Below are 17924 nucleotides of genomic sequence, written 5' to 3' on the forward strand. Positions count from 1 at the left end.
GACCTGTTTTCGATGGTTATCTCGTAGTTGCTGTCGAGCAATGGTAGTTACACGAACAGGCGGCACAGCAACACGGACAGGGAAAGGGTCATGAAGGGCCGTCGTTTGAGCGGTCAGGACCAACGCTGCCTGGTCAATATGTATTGGAAAAGGAAACAGAATACTAAATGAATTGACACTGGAAGTTTTTTTTATACTATTTCAAACTTAATACTTTTTGTCCAGATGAATTATTTTACCTTTTAGATCAAAGATCATGGGACAATCACACCAAACAATTTTTTCTTTGGACCAGCTCAGTTGTTTTACAGCTTGGTGAAATGTGCCATTTTTAGACGAACGCAATGGTCGATTTTGATATTTGAAGGGCACTTTAGATCAAACCTCAGTCAATTACAAGATTTTATTGCTTGAGATAAGGTGTGGACAGCTGTCGTTATCCACTTTGATTCTTTGGTTATCAATTATTGCGACCGTTTTACTCCACAGCAATAAAGCCGACTGGCCTCTCAACGCCCGGAACCAAGTTTATTATCATCATACACAGCATAATGTAAAATCCCTGTAACGAGATCGAGTATTATATAATCATACTTCAATAAGGCGATCATCTCTCTTTAAATGATATCCATTTTAGCCAGATAATAATCATAAATACTGACTCTTGTTCCTTTTTTTTTTTTTTTTTTTTTTTTTTTTTTAAAAAAAAACCACTACATTAAGCATTAGCCATATACAATACATCCAAATATGTATATCCAGACAACCATTAACAAAATTCTCGGACTTGTACCTACCTCCGTAAAAGGCATGCACATCGAAGCCATGAAGACCATCATCCCTTTTGGTATTGGCCTTATCCCTGTAGCATACATGACCGTGAAGATCTTCTCGAACCCAGGGTTCAGTACTGACAAGGTGAAGATAAAAAATAAAAAAAAAGAGGGGGAGAAGAACTACGCTAAAACAATATGATGAGATAATGATGTTGATACATCTCTGCTATCTAATCCCATACTACCGTTGGACTAACGTCCGAAATATATATTCCTACTCTTCTACACCAATCTATCTCTTTAAAGAGCATTCCTATTGTTCCTCTCAGACCAGGCGACTCTACTCATGATGCTGAGTACAGTGAGGACCCAGATGCGTTCCTCAAGCGATGTGAAGAAGAATATGGCCCAGTATTTAACATCTATCTCCTCAACTTGGCTCTCACTGTCATTTCTGGCCCTCAAATCCGCGAAGTCCTCACTAACCCTGCCTTCTCTGCAAGTGACGCAAACGAAGAGATCACACGTATAACTTCATACTTCAACTGTGGCCGGAAAAGCAATAGGAATTATGGCAATCAGGTCGTACAATACCTTGTTCGTGATACCGCCCACTACCTGCCTGTATTTACCCCAAAAATTGCAACACTGATGGAAAAGGGCCTTGAGCAAGAAATAGGCCACTGTCCTGCTGAAAAGGGAGCGAAAATAGTTGAGGAACCAATTCTTTTGATTCGAAAGACAGTTGTTAACGCAAGTATGTCTCGTTGAGTGATGATGGCCTTTCTTTCTTCACCCTTTGCGTGAAGCAATGGTCAATTGCTTAATGGTTATTATCTTTATTAATATTGTTATTATCATTACTATTGTTTTTCAATTTAGTGGCGAATATTTTCTTGGGTCCTGAGATCGCCAGGGATCCCAAAGTCATTGACACACTTTTCTCTGCTTCTATAGATCTCAGAAGGGGGTTCATCACTGGTAGTAGTCGAGTCTCAAAATGGCGCGCCTTTTTGGATCGAACTCACCTCAGACTTTTCCAACCGCTTATGAAGCGTGCCCAAATCCTGGCCGAAGCTGCTACTCCTGTGGTCCTTGAGCGCCGTCGTCTCGAAGCTCTAGCGAGCGAGTCTGGTGTTGTATGGGAACGACCTGATGATGTCCTTCAATCTCTGCTCGATAGCTCTGACAAGTATGGGTTCATAGATCTTGAAGATGTTTGTGCTCATGCTCTTATTCTTGCTGGTGCATATGCCTTTGCAATGACCGACGCCGCTACCAATATCCTCTATTTCTTGGCAGCATTCCCAGAGTGCGTGGGAAAGCTATACGAAGAACTGCAGCAAGTCCTTGACACTATTCAAACGGAGCGCGAACAAACCCGACAAGGATACAGGGCGGAAGGAAAGCCTATCGATGAAGCTTTGGACCCAGCGCATGACAGAGACATGTCTGTAGAGGCATTGAAGAGGATGGTGTACATGGACTCCTTCTTGCGTGAAGTCTTCAGGTACCGTATTGAGCATCTGAGGATAGTGCACCGTGCGCTCGAGGATATTACACTTTCAAGCGGTATTGTTATCTCCAAGGGTTCTACCGTTATTTCCAACACGAGATCTATTCATCAGAGCCCTGAACATGGGGAGGATACAGCAGAGTTTAGGCCGTGGCGGTACGCCGAGAAGCGCAAGACTGCGACCAAAGTTGGGCCAGACTATTTAGTTTTTGGCATGGGAAGGTAAATTATATTAATCTTTTTATTATTATATTTAATATCGAAAGATAAAATGGCTAACTTAAAGCTTTCTTTTTAACAGGAGGGCTTGCCCGGCTCGATTCATGAATATACAAGGGTTAAAAATGGTCGGGGCATTGGTAGTCTCCAAATACTCCAAGATTGAAATCCAGGACCCTTCTAAAACAAAGGCGGCTCTTTGCACTCGTATTGGTGAGCCTATTGATACTGGTCTGAAGTTCACTAGCCGTAAATGAGCAGCGTAGTCTATCGCGAAGTACTTAATATCCCGCAAAGGACTTGTTCACATTCTCGCATAGTAATGAAGCACACATACGTTTATATATTTGTGTATATTAAATTACATAAATGTCCATATGATCCTTGCAACAGGAGCCATGGATTTAAAAGCCTAAAAATAAACCCTTATATTGAGGCTTTCAACCTTCTGGTGAGCAGACGATATTGTGGCTGCTGGTTATAGTAGAATAAATATTTACTAAGTCTACCCAGGGTATACACTAGGACATTTATCAACATGGACACCGAAGATGCCAGCTGAAAAATAAGAAAAAAAAATACAAAGGAGAGATAAGCTTATAAGCAGTTGGTCTTCCTGCTCTGCTATCTTATATTTGCGAGCTCCTTGACCCAAAGGCAGGCAGTTGATCCACAAACGCCTGCCTTCTTTTTCTTTTTTTTTTTTTTTTTTTTTTTAAAAAAAAAAGAAAAAACACAATGCATACTAGAGTATAATTACAGGCTCGAGCTCAGGCTGATGACGAGCCTACATTGTGTTTGTTTTTCAGACGCGCCACGCCTTTGCCACCAAATTTCTATACTCTGTTTACGCGGGCTCTGACTCAAAGCAAGAGCAGCCCTCCTATAGTAAAATGTCTAGTCCTCGCCAAAAAGTCATAAACTGGTTATATTTTAAGGACTAAGGAAAAATGCAACCGTGGACCATTTTTCATTCCCATCAAGTGTATCATAAAGTAAGCTTTTTTTTTTTTTTTTTTTTTTTTTTCTGATGACTATGTTCAGAAGTTGGCTCCATGATCTTGGTCTTTGTTGTCAAAAAAAAAAAAAAAAAAGAACAACGTTCAAACGTTGGACTCATGTGTGTAAAGCTACTGAAGGTTTTGAGCCTAGTGGCTGAACGCGGAGGTAAGAATTCCGAAAAAAGAGGGGAGTTTTAAGCCTGGGTTCAAAAATTTTAATTTGACGGAATTGGATACCATGGCGACCAATTTAATTCAATCGTCGTTTCTAATTAAAAATATTAGAATTTGCTACGAATGGACAACATCATCTCGATCTCATTTTCGATCTCATCCTCATTGTCAACCTACTTTATTTGCATTTTTTAGGTAGCAAAATGTCTTTCCCTTTCGATATCAATAGTCTACTCTCATACAACGGTCTTAGTGGTTAGTATAGCGAAGGAAATGTCGACCAAACGATTTCAGGCACACCCTCCACTCCACCTCGAAGACCGCCACAACCGCCCACTGAAGCCGATCTCACCCCCATTAGGCCTCCGACCGGATATCAATGGATTATTTCTCCTAGAAACGAATATACCACCAGCAGCCCAAGATTGGTTTAATAAGGCAGATAACAGAGCGAAGAGCCTATGGGTTTTGATGGGTTTAGGGGGAAACACTTGTGTGGCAGTAATTAAATATGCACAAACAGGCATCCTCAAGGCCACAGGACGAGGAAGAACTGGACGCCCTAAAAAACAAGCGGATCAGGATTTAAACTCTAAGGTGTTGAATATCATAGTTGAATCAGAGAAGAGCGGGACCCTAATTCTGCGGGTTTAATTGTAAACCAGCTGAAGGAATGCTTTGAGGTCGGCAGGTCAGCAAGGCTAATTATCCACGACCTTCGTAAAATGGGTTCGTATTGGGACAAAGGGATCCGACAGAACTTCTTGCATGTTCCAAGGAGAATGCCGCGTTCCGAGCAACTTGCCTGAGGCACCACCTAAAGAATTTAAAATTAGTAGACGGCAATTGGGTGCCTAAGGCGCCAGAGGTCTTCTTGGACAAGTCTTACTGACACATTGACCATGAGTGATACAGAGGAATTGTTGAGGTCATCATCACATAGCTAGGCCAGAGCTTTGTTAGAAGAGGAAGATGGTCTCTGGGCCCATGAAAATGCCTGGCCACGTCGATGACGCTGTTTCTGTGTGGGTCCAATTTGGACTTTCAGCAGCACAAACAAAATTTTTCTGAAAATGGTTATCAGCCTCTTTTTATTGCATAATATTTGTGGCTTTACCTTTCATATTCAGACAATTTGATATTTGCAGACATGTGTTCCTATCGGAGACGATTCTTTTTCACTGATCACAACACAACCAACAAGCTGTGCTCTGATTTTGACACGTCCACAAAAAAATAAGTTGAGAAAGACGAGATGAAACAAAGCAGTTCATACAATATTTCATCAACCTTCGTTTTAACGTGTTCACTATTGATTCGAATAATTTACAGAGCAATTGGCTTTTCAAATTGTCTATTCTCCAAAGTAATCAACCCTCTCCATTTGCATCTCAGCATCTTTTTTTACTTAAGTCTACCTGTACAATAATGCCATCGGTGAATAAATCAACCAAGCTTTCCACACATGTGGCACGCAACCCTCGGTTGTTGCGAATCTCTTAATTTCTGCCACAAACAAACAGTCTCCAGTAATACCCAAGAACAACGAGTCTCCCGAGCCAATTAACCTGAGATTCTTTTGTTGTCGAAGGAGAATCAAAACCCTTTCCAGTGGTCATTCTTTCCAACGATGTTGTTGTCTTCGCCAATATTCATGAGAGTAATGAATGCAACTGCCTTGGAATCGTACGCAGTGATGACAAAGTTGGAACTCATTCACATACTCATCTCTAGTGGTACAACAGAGGAAGAGATATACAAGTTATCCAAAGACGTGCTTAAGGTCCTTGACGAGCCTGAACAGCTCGATGTTTACTTTCCCGATGGAGTCGTAGATCATCCCATACACATTATTGTCAAAACGTCTAAACGAGGTATGTTTGGTATTTAGAGAATTGATGGTAGTTGATATGATTTTAAGCGGGCCCTTTTCTAACTGTTTGTTTTAGTAGTATATAGCTCAAAAAAGCAGTTGAGATCAGCTGGAGGATGACAGGAATGAAGAGCTCCTCCAAAAGGTTAAGCTAGAAGAGGAGGGCATTATATGGGGGCGATTTAAGCAGCAGGACTTAACCAAAACACTGTAATGATGTTGATGTTTACTTCTCCCTCCTTACGAGTAAAGAGCTGGTTCCAGTACTACAGAATGCTGGACAGAGAGTGACTGGGAAGACAGATACAAATCATTACCCCGAACCGCCAGCACCCTCCAAAACGAATCTTTTCAAGAAAGAGACGTGATATCCAGCCCCAAGAGGACATGGCTTCCTGTGATCGATATGCAAGACCTGAGTGTGTGAGAGTCTTTTCAAGAGCTTTACGATACAACTGTCAAAAAATCCTCTAAAACGGAGATAATGGAGAGTCGTGGAGAGCCTAGTAATGACTCTAGTGATGGGCTGAGTGCAATGCCTCGAAGACGTATTATTGTCACAGGAACAGCCGGCATTGGAAAATCATCCTTTCTTGTATACTTCGCCAATCGGATGCTTGCCACCAGTAATGTGGAAGATCCTTATTATCATCTTTCAGCGAAAGCAAGATTCAATGTGTCATGCATTTGGTGGACTATCCACTATTCGATATGAGGGCATAGAGGATTTCAGACCTTTCCTGGAACTACCAACACTTGGTTCCTAGTCGACAGTTCACCAAAACCAGGACTCTTGTTAGCCAGAACCATCTTCTCGGTGTCACCAAAAATGTCATTTTCCGTCACTAATCTGTATCAAGAAATCATGAAGAATGGGGGTGGAAGAGCTGGGAACTTGATGAGTTAAAAAGATGCTAAAAGACCCTTGTCCCTCTATGGAACATTTCTTTGAGTTGATCGGTGGCGTGCCAAGATATGTCCTCGAGAAGCTAATGGAAGCACTGGATGACGGAAAAAGCTGAAGCTGAAGTGGAGGCGTATAGTCGCGTTAAGGATGCCCTTAACAACCTCAATAATTCAAAGATAATACAATACTTGCATAAGACACGGGTTCACTCGAATTTAGTAACCGGGGTTTTCATTGTTATCCAACAGAAGATCATGAAGGATTTGTAGTAAAATGAGCTTCTAATCATATCATGCAAAAGATATATGATGCAACGGACGACGGTACTTGGTATCGAATATTGAATGCACCCGTCAATGATGCTGGAGCAGGCAAAGGATCAATGTTCCAAATTTATGCACAGCACATACTGTGAGCTGGCAAACGTCGCTTTTAGGCCAGGGACCTTGATGACAACATTGAAATCACTATTGATGCCGAAACTAGCTCAAAGATTAAATTCTTCTATACCTTGGAGCGTTATGTGGAGGACGATATGCAAGGATCGTTGTGGTTGCTAAAAAGCAAAACCTTTGCTTATGTGGATATGTTATTAGCTCCGAAATATTTATTCCAGGTTACGACAGACAAAGATCATGACATCGAAAGCAAGCCCTTTAAGGCACTTCTGAAAACTCCACAGGAAAGAAGTGGAATAGCTCTTCTAACGAGGTCGCACTTATTTTGTTGTTCCGCAAGACGACGTCGAGGAGTTCAAGAAACAAATTTTCAGGGTTGAGCAGATCATATGGGTCTTAAACCTACAAAGGAACTTAAAAGTGTCTAGCAATACGTTTGGGGATTTATCTGCGAGCAGAACTCAGGAAGAGACGCACAGCAGTTCTGTCAAGGTGATGGGTTAATGCGAATTGTGGTTGGATTAAAATTGTGTATATAACATATACACGTGTCTGCGAAAAAAAAAAAATGAAAAAATGAAAAAATAAAAAAAAAAAAAAAAACTTTCGTTTTAAAGAAAAAACTGAAAAACCGAACTTTCCGGTGCTTAACTTCTACAGTGTACTGCAACTTACCGATATGTTACTGGTAACTTATCAATGTTATCGATTTTACTTTCACATGTGCATGGGAAAAGGCATTCGTGATAGGTAAAAAGAGTGTTACAGATCTTGGTAATTCAGGATCACTATATCTTTACCAAAACTGGTGCTGGGAGTTGAGTACTAAAGTTGGAAAAATTTGCTGCTGCACAGATTTTAGTACTCCGGGACATGGCGCACTGGTATACTACATGGGCAAACGAGTGTACAAGTTTTGGTATTTCAGGATCAATAGTACATCAGCGCTGACACTGGGGCTAAGAAAATTTTAACTGGGGCATGGTGCACTGGCATACTACATGGACGAACGCATGTGGGAAAACTTGCTGCTGCACAGATTTTAGTATGATGCACTGGTACAGCCCGAAAACTGTGATCGTACTGATTTTAATACGGCGCACTGGTGTTACCAAAATCAAATTTTTTATATTGATCCCAACTTTAAAAAATTGGCACATACTTTTTGGCGTGTCGTTGCAACGTCGATTGTGCGTTGTCGGGGTGTCAATAAGTGAGCCAAATCTTTTAAGGTTGGGAAGGTTGGGCAAATATTAGAAACTTGGCTGCAGTGCTGTGGTGTGTGCATATTTGTTTGTTTGTGTATCTCTGACTGATGCCTTTCAGAGAAAAATAGGAAAAGGCTCTGTCAACAGCTAAATTTCCATATTCGCCCAACCTTCCCAACATTAAAAGATTTGGTTCATTTATATACATACACTGATAAGGCATAGTGGACGTTGTAACAGAGATGTCAAAAAGTATGCCCATTGAAGTTGGGGCCAACACAAGAATTGACATTCACATATAAAGATGCAAGCGATATTAACACGAGAATTGACATTCATAAATAAACATGCACGAAGAGTCCTCGCCAGAAAGCCGTTGACAAATATATTTTCAAGATTTTTAAATTGGATAAAATAGCCTCCATTTTAGACCAAAGCTACCGAATCAATTCAGGAATAAAATTTGATCCAAAGACAGTTTTTTAAATATGTATTAGTCCACGGCTTTCTGGCGAGAACTCTAATACTAGGGCGAACAAACATGCACTGATCTATTCTAACGGAAAAACCGGTCCGCATAAAACTAAAACCATTTTTTAATATACAAACATTTTGGTCCGCAGAAATCCTATGTGAAATGAAGTTGAATGTTTTATTGTCCTCATCATTGCAATGGTATTAAAATCTGCTTTAGTCCGAAATACAAGTATTTATATCATTGTACCAAGAGTCTAGTACGTATGCTGCACACAGGCTAATATTACAAGGAGGATAAGCTTCCTCTTATGTGGGATTTCTGTAGGCCATTGTATGAGCCAAAGTATTAGTATGTATATACAATGGACATCCAACGTGGCAAGCGTGGATGGTCTTATTTACATCTGTATCTCCATCCTGAAGAATCGTCGATGATCATCCCGCTCCAAACTCAAGGAATACATTTAACGAGCTCATTCAACGTTTTCTCTCATTCCCTTCCTTGCTCTCTTCTTTAGTATAAAAGTACTTTATTTGTATATATATGGGCCTTCAAGATGAATGCACGCGGCGTTAAAATGGGCAGGGTACGTAGGACCAGACAAGTAACAGATGCATCTAATTTGACACTGCATCGATGGAGCCTTTGTACTTGTGTTCAGCTACTGCGCTACTGCTATTTTTTTTTTTTTTTTTTTTTTTTTTTTGATTGGGTCCGAGAGAAGTGAAGAGGCTCCATGTATATACTTTTTGCGCCCAACCAGCCCTGCTGCTCACATGAATTTAGCTCACTCTTTTTCCCAAGAATTTGCCACGCCGCAACAGCAAAGGTGGATTGAACTCTATGTTATATTATACAATATTTATATATATATATATCATGTAAAACGATTTTAGTGTATACTCCACATCTCGCTTGATCAGTGGATTCATAATTTTTTATTCAAAAAACGAGGATTGAATTGATTTGATGGCTGGTTTCGATATTTCACCGCCCCGTGACGAACTTGTGTCAAGAAAAATCATTGGCTCCCAATTCAATAACGTTATTCGAAAATATATGAGCTACTGACCAAATAGGATGGACAATATCACTTTACACGGGTCAGTTTTTGTGTTAGCATCGGTGCATGTTTATTTGTGCGTGTCGATTTTTTCTGCACCATTCTCCGGAGTACAAAATTCTCTGCAGCAGTAAATTTTTCCGAGTTTAGTTTACTCAGCCCCAGCACTGGTATACACGTACTATACTGATCCTGAAATACTAAAATCTGTACATTCATTATTTTTTACCGTTGGGACACATGCACACCATACAGTTTTTTTTGAATCAAATCATTGAACTTGATCGAAACTTGAGCTTTGTCGGAAAAAAAATTTTTAGGCCAATTGGCAATTATTGTCATACACGTTTAGATTCTTCGTCCACAGCCTTGTCCTTTTCTTGCATCAATTTCTACGAGGAAGGAGGCGCAGATCGCATGCAGAAAGCGCATGCTAAGCATCTTCTCACACTTTGAATATCCAGTAATACAAACTCCGTCTTTATTTGCATGAGGCAAATGGCTATCTTTGTCTACAAGCCATTTCTTAAGTTGCACAGCAATGTATGTGCATATTAAACACTTCATCTCAAAGATAAGTTGCAGCTTTATCAAACGTGTGGTAAATAGCAATCGCTTACTCCGCAGCATAGAGGCCGATTGGCCCGCACTGCCCACAACCGGTTTCATGATCATTACACTGTGCATAATGTGAAATTTCTGTAGCGAGATCGTGTATTTCTTAATTGTACTTCGATGAGTGGCCATGTCTATAATATATCTTTAAATGATATCCACTTTATACAGGTAAGAATTATAAATACTGGCCCTCGTTCCTTTTTTTTTTTTTTTTTTTTTTTTTTTTCTTAAGCACTAGCCATATATCACACATCCAAATACGCATTCCCAAACAACCATTAACAAAATGCTCGGACTTATTTCCACCTCCGGAACTGGCATGCACATCGAAGCCATGAAGGCCGCCATCCCTTTTGGCGTTGGGCTTGCCACTGCAGCATACATGGCTGTGAAGACCCTCTCGAACCCAGGGTTCAGTACTGACAAGGTGAAGATTTTATAAAAAAAAAAAAAAAAAAAAAAAAAAAAAAAAAGGGGAAATGGGCTATACTAAAACAATATGATGAAACGAAGGTGTTGAAGAAAAAGATCATCTCTGCTATTCCATCCCATACTACCGTTGGACTAACGTCCGAAATATATATTGCTCCTACTCTTCTACACCAATCTATCTCTTTAAAGAGCATTCCTATTGTTCCTCTCAGACCAGGCGACTCTACTCATGACGCTGAGTACAGTGAGGACCCAACCGAATTCCTCAAGCGATGTGAAGCAAAATATGGCCCAGTGTTTAACATCTACTTCCTCAACATGAACCTCACTGTCATTTCTGGCCCTCAAATCCGCGAAGTTTTCACTAACCCTGCCTTTTCTGCAAGTGACGCAATTGAGTCGATTACACGCATCTCTTCATACTTTAACTCTGGTCGCAAAAGCAACAGAAATTATGGCAACCATGTCATTCAAGACCTTGTTCGTGATACCACTCGCTACTTGCCCGTATTTACTCCAAAAATTGCAACACTGATGGAAAAGGGCCTTGAGAAAGGAATTGGCCATTCCCCTGAAAAGGGAGGAGCGCAACTAGTTGAGGCCCCATTCCCCATGATTCGCAATATGCTTGTTAACATAAGTATGTCTCTTTGAACGATGATGACCTTTCTTTCTTTACCCTTTGCGTGAAGCAATGGTCAATTGCTTAATGGTTATTATCTTTATTAATATTGTTATTATCATTACTATTGTTTTTCAATTTAGTGGCGAATATTTTCTTGGGTCCTGAGATCGCCAAGAACCCCAAAGTCATTGACACAATTTGGGATGCTTCCTCAGATCTCAGAAGAGCGTTCATCAATAGTAGCATTCGAGTCTCAAAATGGCGCGCCTTTTTGGATCGAACTCACCTCAGACTTTTCCAACCGCTTATGAAGCGTGCCCAAATCCTGGCCGAAGCTGCTACTCCTGTGGTCCTTGAGCGCCGTCGTCTCGAAGCTCTAGCGAACGAGTCTGGTGTTGCATGGGAACGACCTGATGATGTCCTTCAATCCATGCTCGAAGACTCTAGCAAGTATGGGTTCGAAGACCTTGAAGATGTTTGTGCCCATATTTCCATCCTCGCTGGTGCATATGCCTTTGCAATGGCCGACACCGCCACCAATATCCTCTATTTCTTGGCAGCATTCCCAGAGTGCGTGGAAAAACTATACGAAGAGGTGCAGCAAGTCCTCGACGCCGTTCAAGCAGAGCGCGAACAAACCCGCCAAGAATACAGGATGGAAGGAAAGCCTATCGATGAAGCTTTGGACCCAGCGCATGACAGAGACATGTCTGTAGAGGCATTGAAGAGGATGGTGTACATGGACTCCTTCTTGCGTGAAGTCTTCAGGTACCGTATTGAGCATCTGAGAATTGTGCACCTTGCAATGGAGGATGTTACACTTTCAAGCGGTATTGTGATCTCCAAGGGTTCTGCCGTTATCTCCAACACGAGATCTGTTCATCATACCCCCGAGCATGGCGATGACTCGGCAGAGTTTAGACCATGGCGCTACGCCGAGAAGCACAAGACTGCGACCAAAATTGGACCAGACTATTTAGTCTTTGGCATGGGAAGGTAAATCATTAATCTTATTGTTATTATTATTATATTATTAATATATTATTATTACGATTTAATATCGACGGATATAATAACTAACTTGAAACTTTCTTTTTAACAGGAGAGCTTGCCCAGCTCGATTCATGAATATCCAAGGATTGAAAATGTTTAGCGCATTTATTGTCTCCAAGTACTCCAAGCTCGAAATCCAGGATCCTTCTAGAACAAAGGCTGCTATTCACTCTCGTCTTAACGACCCTATTGATACCGGTGTGAACTTCTATAGCCGTGCATAAGTAGCATGGTCTATCTCGAAGAAAGTATCTCGCAAAGGGCTTGTTCCCATCCTCGCATAGTAATAAAACATATAAATTCAGTGACCATCAGATTTGTAATCTCTCCTTACCTTGTCACATGCACAAAATGAACCGGATTGAGATAAAAACTGGATACGCATAGCTATCCTCATAATAAACAACATCCTCCACCTTAGAATCAATATCGCCACTCTTGGTTTCAATATGATCACTTAGTGGTAATCGGGGCACTCTTGCAGTTATAAGAGTACCCCCTAGAAAATGTTAGATCTATTGGTCATCTAAGTAGCTAGCTAATACATAGTATGCTTTCCTTTGGCTCTATGTACGTCCTGGAGTCCCTTTGACATGCTCTCGGTCAGCAAGTCTCTTCTGCAGCTCAGACCATATGTACTCAATAGAATTCATGTCAAGTGCAAAAGTCTAAGTCAGGGCGTCAAGGGTTTAGGGATATGGTTAATGATTTTTTTATTGTTAAGGAAAGTCTATCAAGGACTACGGAGATAACTATTTATATTATTTAAGAGTGGCAATATCGATTCTAGGGTTGAGGATATTGTTTATTATGAGGATAGCTATGCGCATCCAGTTTTTTATCTCAATCCTGTTCGTTCTGAGCATTTGACAAGGTAATGAAGTTTGGAGAGCAAAACATTTTTACAAATTTGGTGGTCACTGTATGTATATATATATAAATGCTTGTATATTTTCAATTACATAAATGTGACAAGAGCCAATGGTTTAAAAACCTAAAAAGAAATCCTTATATTGAGGCCTTCGACCTTCTGGTAAGAGAAGACGATATTGCGGCTGCTGGCTATAGTAGAATAAATATTCAACAAGTTTACCTAGGGCATACACTAGGACATTTATCAACATGGACACTGAAGATGCCAGCTGAAAAATAAGAAAAAAAAAATACATAGAGAGATAAGCTTATAAGCAGTTGGTCTTCCTGCTCTGCTATCTTATATTTGCGAGCTCTCCACGCTTGACCCAAAGGCAGGCAGTTGATCCACAAACGCCTGCCTTCTTTTTCTTTTTTTCTTTTTTTTTTTTTTTTTTTTTAAAAAAAAAAGAAAAAACACAATGCATACTAGAGTATAATTACAGGCTCGAGCTCAGGCTGATGACGAGCCTACATAATTAAGGTTTAGACTACATTATGTTTGTTTACTTGATCTTTGCCACCAATTTTCTATACTCTGTTTACGCAGGCTCTGAATCAAAGCAAAAAAAAAAAAAAAAAAAAAAAATAGAACCTTAGGAAGAATAGCCTTTTAAAGTAGAAAAGAAATAAGGTTATTGGACAAATTTGTCCAATAAACGGTTTAAGGGATAGTAAAATGTCTAAGCTTGGGATGCAACCTCCTAACGAGTGCTTTTGGATAGTGCTGAGGCGACTATCGCATGATTGAGTCAAAAAAAAAAAAAAAAAGAACTGTTACGTATTACTCAACGGTGATTGAGGCTATCCTAACCTGGGAAGCAGGACAGAGAGGTAGAGGTTGGTCGATGGAGGGGGACCATACCATATTTCCTTGGTGTCAGGCAACTACTCTATTCTTTTGTCAAAGGGTCAGGATCCAAAGCTAAATAGGAAACTACCTCACTGGAATTCGGAGTCAACAATGGTCTTTTTTTCAAAGACTATCTAATGACTCAAAAGCCAATGTTTCAAGTACTAACTCAGTGAATCTCGTCCATGACAACTGCCTGGAGTTGCTTTTGCCATTTAGGATTAGGCCAGAGGTTTGTTAGAAGAGGCCTGTAGGAGATGATCACTGGCGTCATGAAAGTGTCATGATACTGCTCTTCTGTGAGTCTGGCTTTTAGAGTCTCAGTTGTAACAGTCCTTGTATCAATACTCTTAAAGAAATAATGACAGTGATACGATTTTCTCGAATTATGATGTGAAAAAGTAAGCAAGGGCCTTTTCCCAGCCATATCCAGCAATAACAGTACAGCCCTACCAATACATTCGGCGACATCTAGCTGCAAGGAGTTGAGAATAGTCTTGAATCAATCTTGCCGTTATTTGATTACTCTGCTCGAATATAAGGCCTGTTGTTGATGGCTTTATCATTGTTAGTGGTAGTACATGAGCAAGTGGTGGAGCGGCATGGCAGTGAGAAGACCATTAAGAGGCATCGTTTGAGTGGTCAGGTCATTCAGGGCCAACAAGTCTTGTGCATATTGGAAGTCCAACTCGATCTGATCTTTATTTATTTATTTTTTTCCCTTAAGCTGGTCTCGAGCTTGCGGACTATAATTTAAATATTTCTATCGCATGGATTTTACTTCTTCTTTTATCACAAAATTCATCTGTTCATCCATCATTCTGCAATCCTAGCAATATGCCTGAAAGCCCAACATTGTCTTCCTCTGCTTCTAGCGCAGTCATTGTTAGGAGAGCAAATCCCAAAGAGGATCTAAAACATGTTGACGAGCTCCATCGAATTATCAATTCTGCCTTTTGTACAGGTACAAGTTTTATCTACTCTAACTCACATATTCCAGTATTTTACCTAAAGCTAAACCTTCTTCCCCTTACATCTTATACAGCGTAATTTTCAGATGTCAGCTGGACTCATGAGGCCCACTTCCTCCTAGACAACCTTTTGTCTAAAGAAGATGCCAAAGCAGCAATAGAAGACAGTACCAGCCACTTATTATTAGCGTTCGATTCAGAGACAGATCAACCGCTTGGTACGCTCCGGCTGAGTCCCGCAGAAGCGTACCCAGGCTCCGACAAGTACAAGAAGAGAGGTGATGAGCCAACGAAACCTGTGGAAGCAATACTCAAGGATCAACAGATTATATGTGGGATGATCACGGTCGATGCAAGGTAATAGTCAAGGAGCATGGGCTGGAAACTAGTTAACGCAGGAAGGCATTATGCTAAGGAAATTACTGGGTCGGGAACAGGCGGTTACCTATATGCATCCTCAACGCACAAAGACATTAGATTGGTACAAACGCTTAGAATTCGTGGGATCTTGCCCATATCTGAGAAAGGGAGGCATTCATTACTCAATCATACGATCAACGTCGTGAAATAGAAAACAAAAGTAGAAACAAAAATAGAAATAGAAATATTAAAAATACAGTAGCTGGCTAGTTTGAAACAAGAGCACGCGTTTTTCTTCTTTCTATTACTATTACTAATATTATCATTGATGCTTAATAGCAGACAGCTGCCGAAACTACTTCGTAAAGCTGTACAGAAGCAGAATGTTTGGGGCTTTAGAAAATACGGATGATGAAGAACATAAATACAAAGACGATACTGACACCAAAGACGATGCCCCAAATCATCCATGTAGTCTTCCGACTCTGTTTTGAGTACAGCTCTAAACGGGTTCGCTCCTTCCCCAGCCTGGAGATGTTGGTATCTAACGCATGGTCCGCATCGTCCAAAAGCTAATAAAATTTCATGTGTCAAGGAAAAAAAAGAAAGAGGCAAACTATTACTTACAAAGGTTCTTTACAAAATAAATATTGGTTTCATTAATGTCCAAGGAAAGTTTTTTTTTTTTTTTTTTTTTTTTTTTTGTTTTCTTTACACCAGACTTTTGTTCGTCCGCTAGCGTTTGATGGATAGCCAAAGCATTATGGCGGAGCTGTTGCATGAGTCTCGAAATCCCTGCCTCCATCTCTTCCCTTTGGGCACGATCATTTTGAAGCGCTGCCTCAACTTGACCTTGCTCTCGTAAACTATCGCGCGAATCAAGAGGCTCCCGGTTATTTTGACCAAGACTGTTGTAATCCAGATCCGTGTCCTTCCCTAAGCTGTTAAAAATTGATATTTGAACACGTTGTCAGTGCCTGGGAACCAAAAAAAAAGAGACCAAAAAAATCAATATATTCAAAATCTTCAATATCTCTATTTCAAGCAAACACCAACCGCCTTTCCCGAAGCCCAAACAGCTCATCTTTCTGGTTCCTGATTGAAGATCGTCGCTCTTCTTCAATGTTTCCTGTATATGCATCACGACTCGACTCAGGCGATACATGAGGTCTCCTCTCTGATTTTGACCTGACTATATACTGTTGTTCTACAATATTCATTGACGAAGGGGGTATAATCATCCTCGCTTGCTGTAAACTCTTATAATTTGGCGTAATCTAAGCGTTTATCATCACCGAAAAAAATTAGCTGTATTGTACTTTCTTCAAAAAGACCTACCAAGGAAAGAATGAATCCTTTCTTACAGAAACTGAGCCATCTACTGCTGCAGCCAGGGATTCAATTTTTTCTGCATACTCCTTCAATGCGGCTATATCGGCCTTGCCACTGTTACATGAAAGAAGGGTCAAGATTAACCTCTAACCTCTATTCTATGATGGCTAAATATCACTTAGCAGTTATGGTCAAGCCTCTATACCTCCTCGTAAGCTCATCTTCCAGCTCAGTTAGCATTTCCTTCAATGCCCTGATGTTCTAATCAAAGTATCATAGATATCAGCATAATATATTGTTGGTTTTTAAAGAGACAACGCGGGATTAGCGATAGCAGAGTCACTTCAGATTACCATTGCATATTTATTACGTTCTCGACCCTGAAGGATTTTGTCGGAGCCGCGAACTTTACCATCGCACTTTATCATCAGGCGCCGCAGATTGATTTCCAGTGCAGACGGTGTTGAGGCAGTCACCATGGGTGGAATGTTAGCGGCGGGCATTCCTATTTATTTATTATTTCTTAAAATGATACTAGAAGCGACAAACTTGCAATGCTGCGTAGATCCTCTCCAATTGATTCTATTCCTTAGTGTGCAAGCAGTAATCCCGTAGTGATTTTCTGTAGCAGACGAAATGAATGAAGAAGGGCGAAGCAATTGATGTTGCCAGAACAACAAAGATTATAATGTGTTGTAAAATTTTATCATGTGACAATTTGTTTTATGGGCTCTCTGGCTCTTCAACAGATTCTTCCCATAAAAGCAAGGCTTCTTCGGGCTCAAAGCCAAAGTCCGTATCCTCATCAAGTGGGTGGTCAAGAGCGGTATCTGAAGTAGCGTCCTCCACATCGGAGATACCCGTGCTTTCTATTTGGAATAATACAGATTGTTCCTGAAGCGATGGTGACTTGAAAAGCCTTGCGCTTCGTCGCCCGTTATCGTGGCTGTAAAGGCGTATCCGGTGTGTGCAGAGATTTGTCCATGTTTCTCCTAAAGCAGGCTGAAATTGGCTCTCAAAGCTACTACTGACTACATTTGCATTCTGTCCCTGAGAAAAAACCGTTTTGACTGTCATCTGATTCATTACTACCATCTAAAAAAAGGAGTAAAAAAACTCGTTTAGATCATCAAGCACACTTCTTATGTTGAAGCA

At 40.5% G+C, this 17924-nt stretch overlaps 6 protein-coding genes across 6 annotated transcripts; 5 read left to right on the plus strand and 1 right to left on the minus strand.

The window, feature by feature from the left end:
* Positions 1-692: 692 nt before the first annotated feature.
* Positions 693-2988, plus strand: BCR41DRAFT_348338 (cytochrome P450). The gene is made up of 4 exons (XM_022023271.1): positions 693-918; positions 1083-1533; positions 1659-2514; positions 2594-2988. The coding sequence occupies exons 1-4, from the start codon at positions 751-753 to the stop codon at positions 2766-2768; spliced, it is 1650 nt and encodes a 549-aa protein (XP_021884216.1). The 5' UTR covers positions 693-750; the 3' UTR covers positions 2769-2988.
* Positions 2989-5216: 2228 nt separating this feature from the next.
* BCR41DRAFT_223347 (hypothetical protein) lies at positions 5217-5861 on the plus strand. Its single transcript, XM_022020021.1, has 2 exons — positions 5217-5560; positions 5636-5861. The coding sequence occupies exons 1-2, from the start codon at positions 5317-5319 to the stop codon at positions 5677-5679; spliced, it is 288 nt and encodes a 95-aa protein (XP_021884217.1). The 5' UTR covers positions 5217-5316; the 3' UTR covers positions 5680-5861.
* A 926-nt stretch (positions 5862-6787) lies between these two features.
* BCR41DRAFT_348346 (hypothetical protein) lies at positions 6788-7377 on the plus strand. Its single transcript, XM_022023272.1, has one exon. The coding sequence runs from the start codon at positions 7002-7004 to the stop codon at positions 7242-7244; it is 243 nt and encodes an 80-aa protein (XP_021884218.1). The 5' UTR covers positions 6788-7001; the 3' UTR covers positions 7245-7377.
* Positions 7378-10894: 3517 nt separating this feature from the next.
* BCR41DRAFT_348347 (cytochrome P450) lies at positions 10895-12757 on the plus strand. Its single transcript, XM_022023273.1, has 3 exons — positions 10895-11303; positions 11429-12284; positions 12391-12757. The coding sequence occupies exons 1-3, from the start codon at positions 10982-10984 to the stop codon at positions 12563-12565; spliced, it is 1353 nt and encodes a 450-aa protein (XP_021884219.1). The 5' UTR covers positions 10895-10981; the 3' UTR covers positions 12566-12757.
* A 2186-nt stretch (positions 12758-14943) lies between these two features.
* On the plus strand, positions 14944-15438 carry BCR41DRAFT_393642 (hypothetical protein; the record flags this gene model as incomplete). Its single annotated transcript, XM_022028578.1, has 2 exons — positions 14944-15070; positions 15164-15438. The coding sequence occupies 2 exons, from the start codon at positions 14944-14946 to the stop codon at positions 15436-15438; spliced, it is 402 nt and encodes a 133-aa protein (XP_021884220.1).
* A 200-nt stretch (positions 15439-15638) lies between these two features.
* On the minus strand, positions 15639-16601 carry BCR41DRAFT_348349 (hypothetical protein). The gene is made up of 2 exons (XM_022023274.1): positions 16153-16601; positions 15639-16009 (listed from the first exon to the last, which is right to left on the minus strand). Exons 1-2 carry the CDS (start codon positions 16240-16242, stop codon positions 15833-15835), a joined length of 267 nt encoding a protein of 88 aa, XP_021884221.1. The 5' UTR covers positions 16243-16601; the 3' UTR covers positions 15639-15832.
* Positions 16602-17924: the final 1323 nt, after the last annotated feature.

This window comes from Lobosporangium transversale, assembly GCF_002105155.1.
Source record: "Lobosporangium transversale strain NRRL 3116 chromosome Unknown BCR41scaffold_7, whole genome shotgun sequence".
NCBI classification, from domain to species: domain Eukaryota; kingdom Fungi; phylum Mortierellomycota; class Mortierellomycetes; order Mortierellales; family Mortierellaceae; genus Lobosporangium; species Lobosporangium transversale.

Excerpts from the sequence above, each read along its gene's own strand:
- BCR41DRAFT_348338 (XM_022023271.1), top strand. The coding sequence starts at position 751 with ATGTATATCCAGACAACCATTAACAAAATTCTCGGACTTGTACCTACC. Across the intron at positions 919-1,082 it reads CAGGGTTCAGTACTGACAAG|AGCATTCCTATTGTTCCTCT; the intron begins GTGAAGATAAAA and ends ATCTCTTTAAAG. Across the intron at positions 2,515-2,593 it reads TTAGTTTTTGGCATGGGAAG|GAGGGCTTGCCCGGCTCGAT; the intron begins GTAAATTATATT and ends TCTTTTTAACAG.
- BCR41DRAFT_223347 (XM_022020021.1), top strand. The coding sequence starts at position 5,317 with ATGTTGTTGTCTTCGCCAATATTCATGAGAGTAATGAATGCAACTGCC. Across the intron at positions 5,561-5,635 it reads TGTCAAAACGTCTAAACGAG|TAGTATATAGCTCAAAAAAG; the intron begins GTATGTTTGGTA and ends TGTTTGTTTTAG.
- BCR41DRAFT_348346 (XM_022023272.1), top strand. The coding sequence starts at position 7,002 with ATGCAAGGATCGTTGTGGTTGCTAAAAAGCAAAACCTTTGCTTATGTG.
- BCR41DRAFT_348347 (XM_022023273.1), top strand. The coding sequence starts at position 10,982 with ATGAACCTCACTGTCATTTCTGGCCCTCAAATCCGCGAAGTTTTCACT. Across the intron at positions 11,304-11,428 it reads CAATATGCTTGTTAACATAA|TGGCGAATATTTTCTTGGGT; the intron begins GTATGTCTCTTT and ends TTTTCAATTTAG. Across the intron at positions 12,285-12,390 it reads TTAGTCTTTGGCATGGGAAG|GAGAGCTTGCCCAGCTCGAT; the intron begins GTAAATCATTAA and ends TCTTTTTAACAG.
- BCR41DRAFT_348349 (XM_022023274.1), bottom strand. The coding sequence starts at position 16,242 with ATGGAGGCAGGGATTTCGAGACTCATGCAACAGCTCCGCCATAATGCT. Across the intron at positions 16,010-16,152 it reads CGGACGAACAAAAGTCTGGT|CTTTTGGACGATGCGGACCA; the intron begins GTAAAGAAAACA and ends AAATTTTATTAG.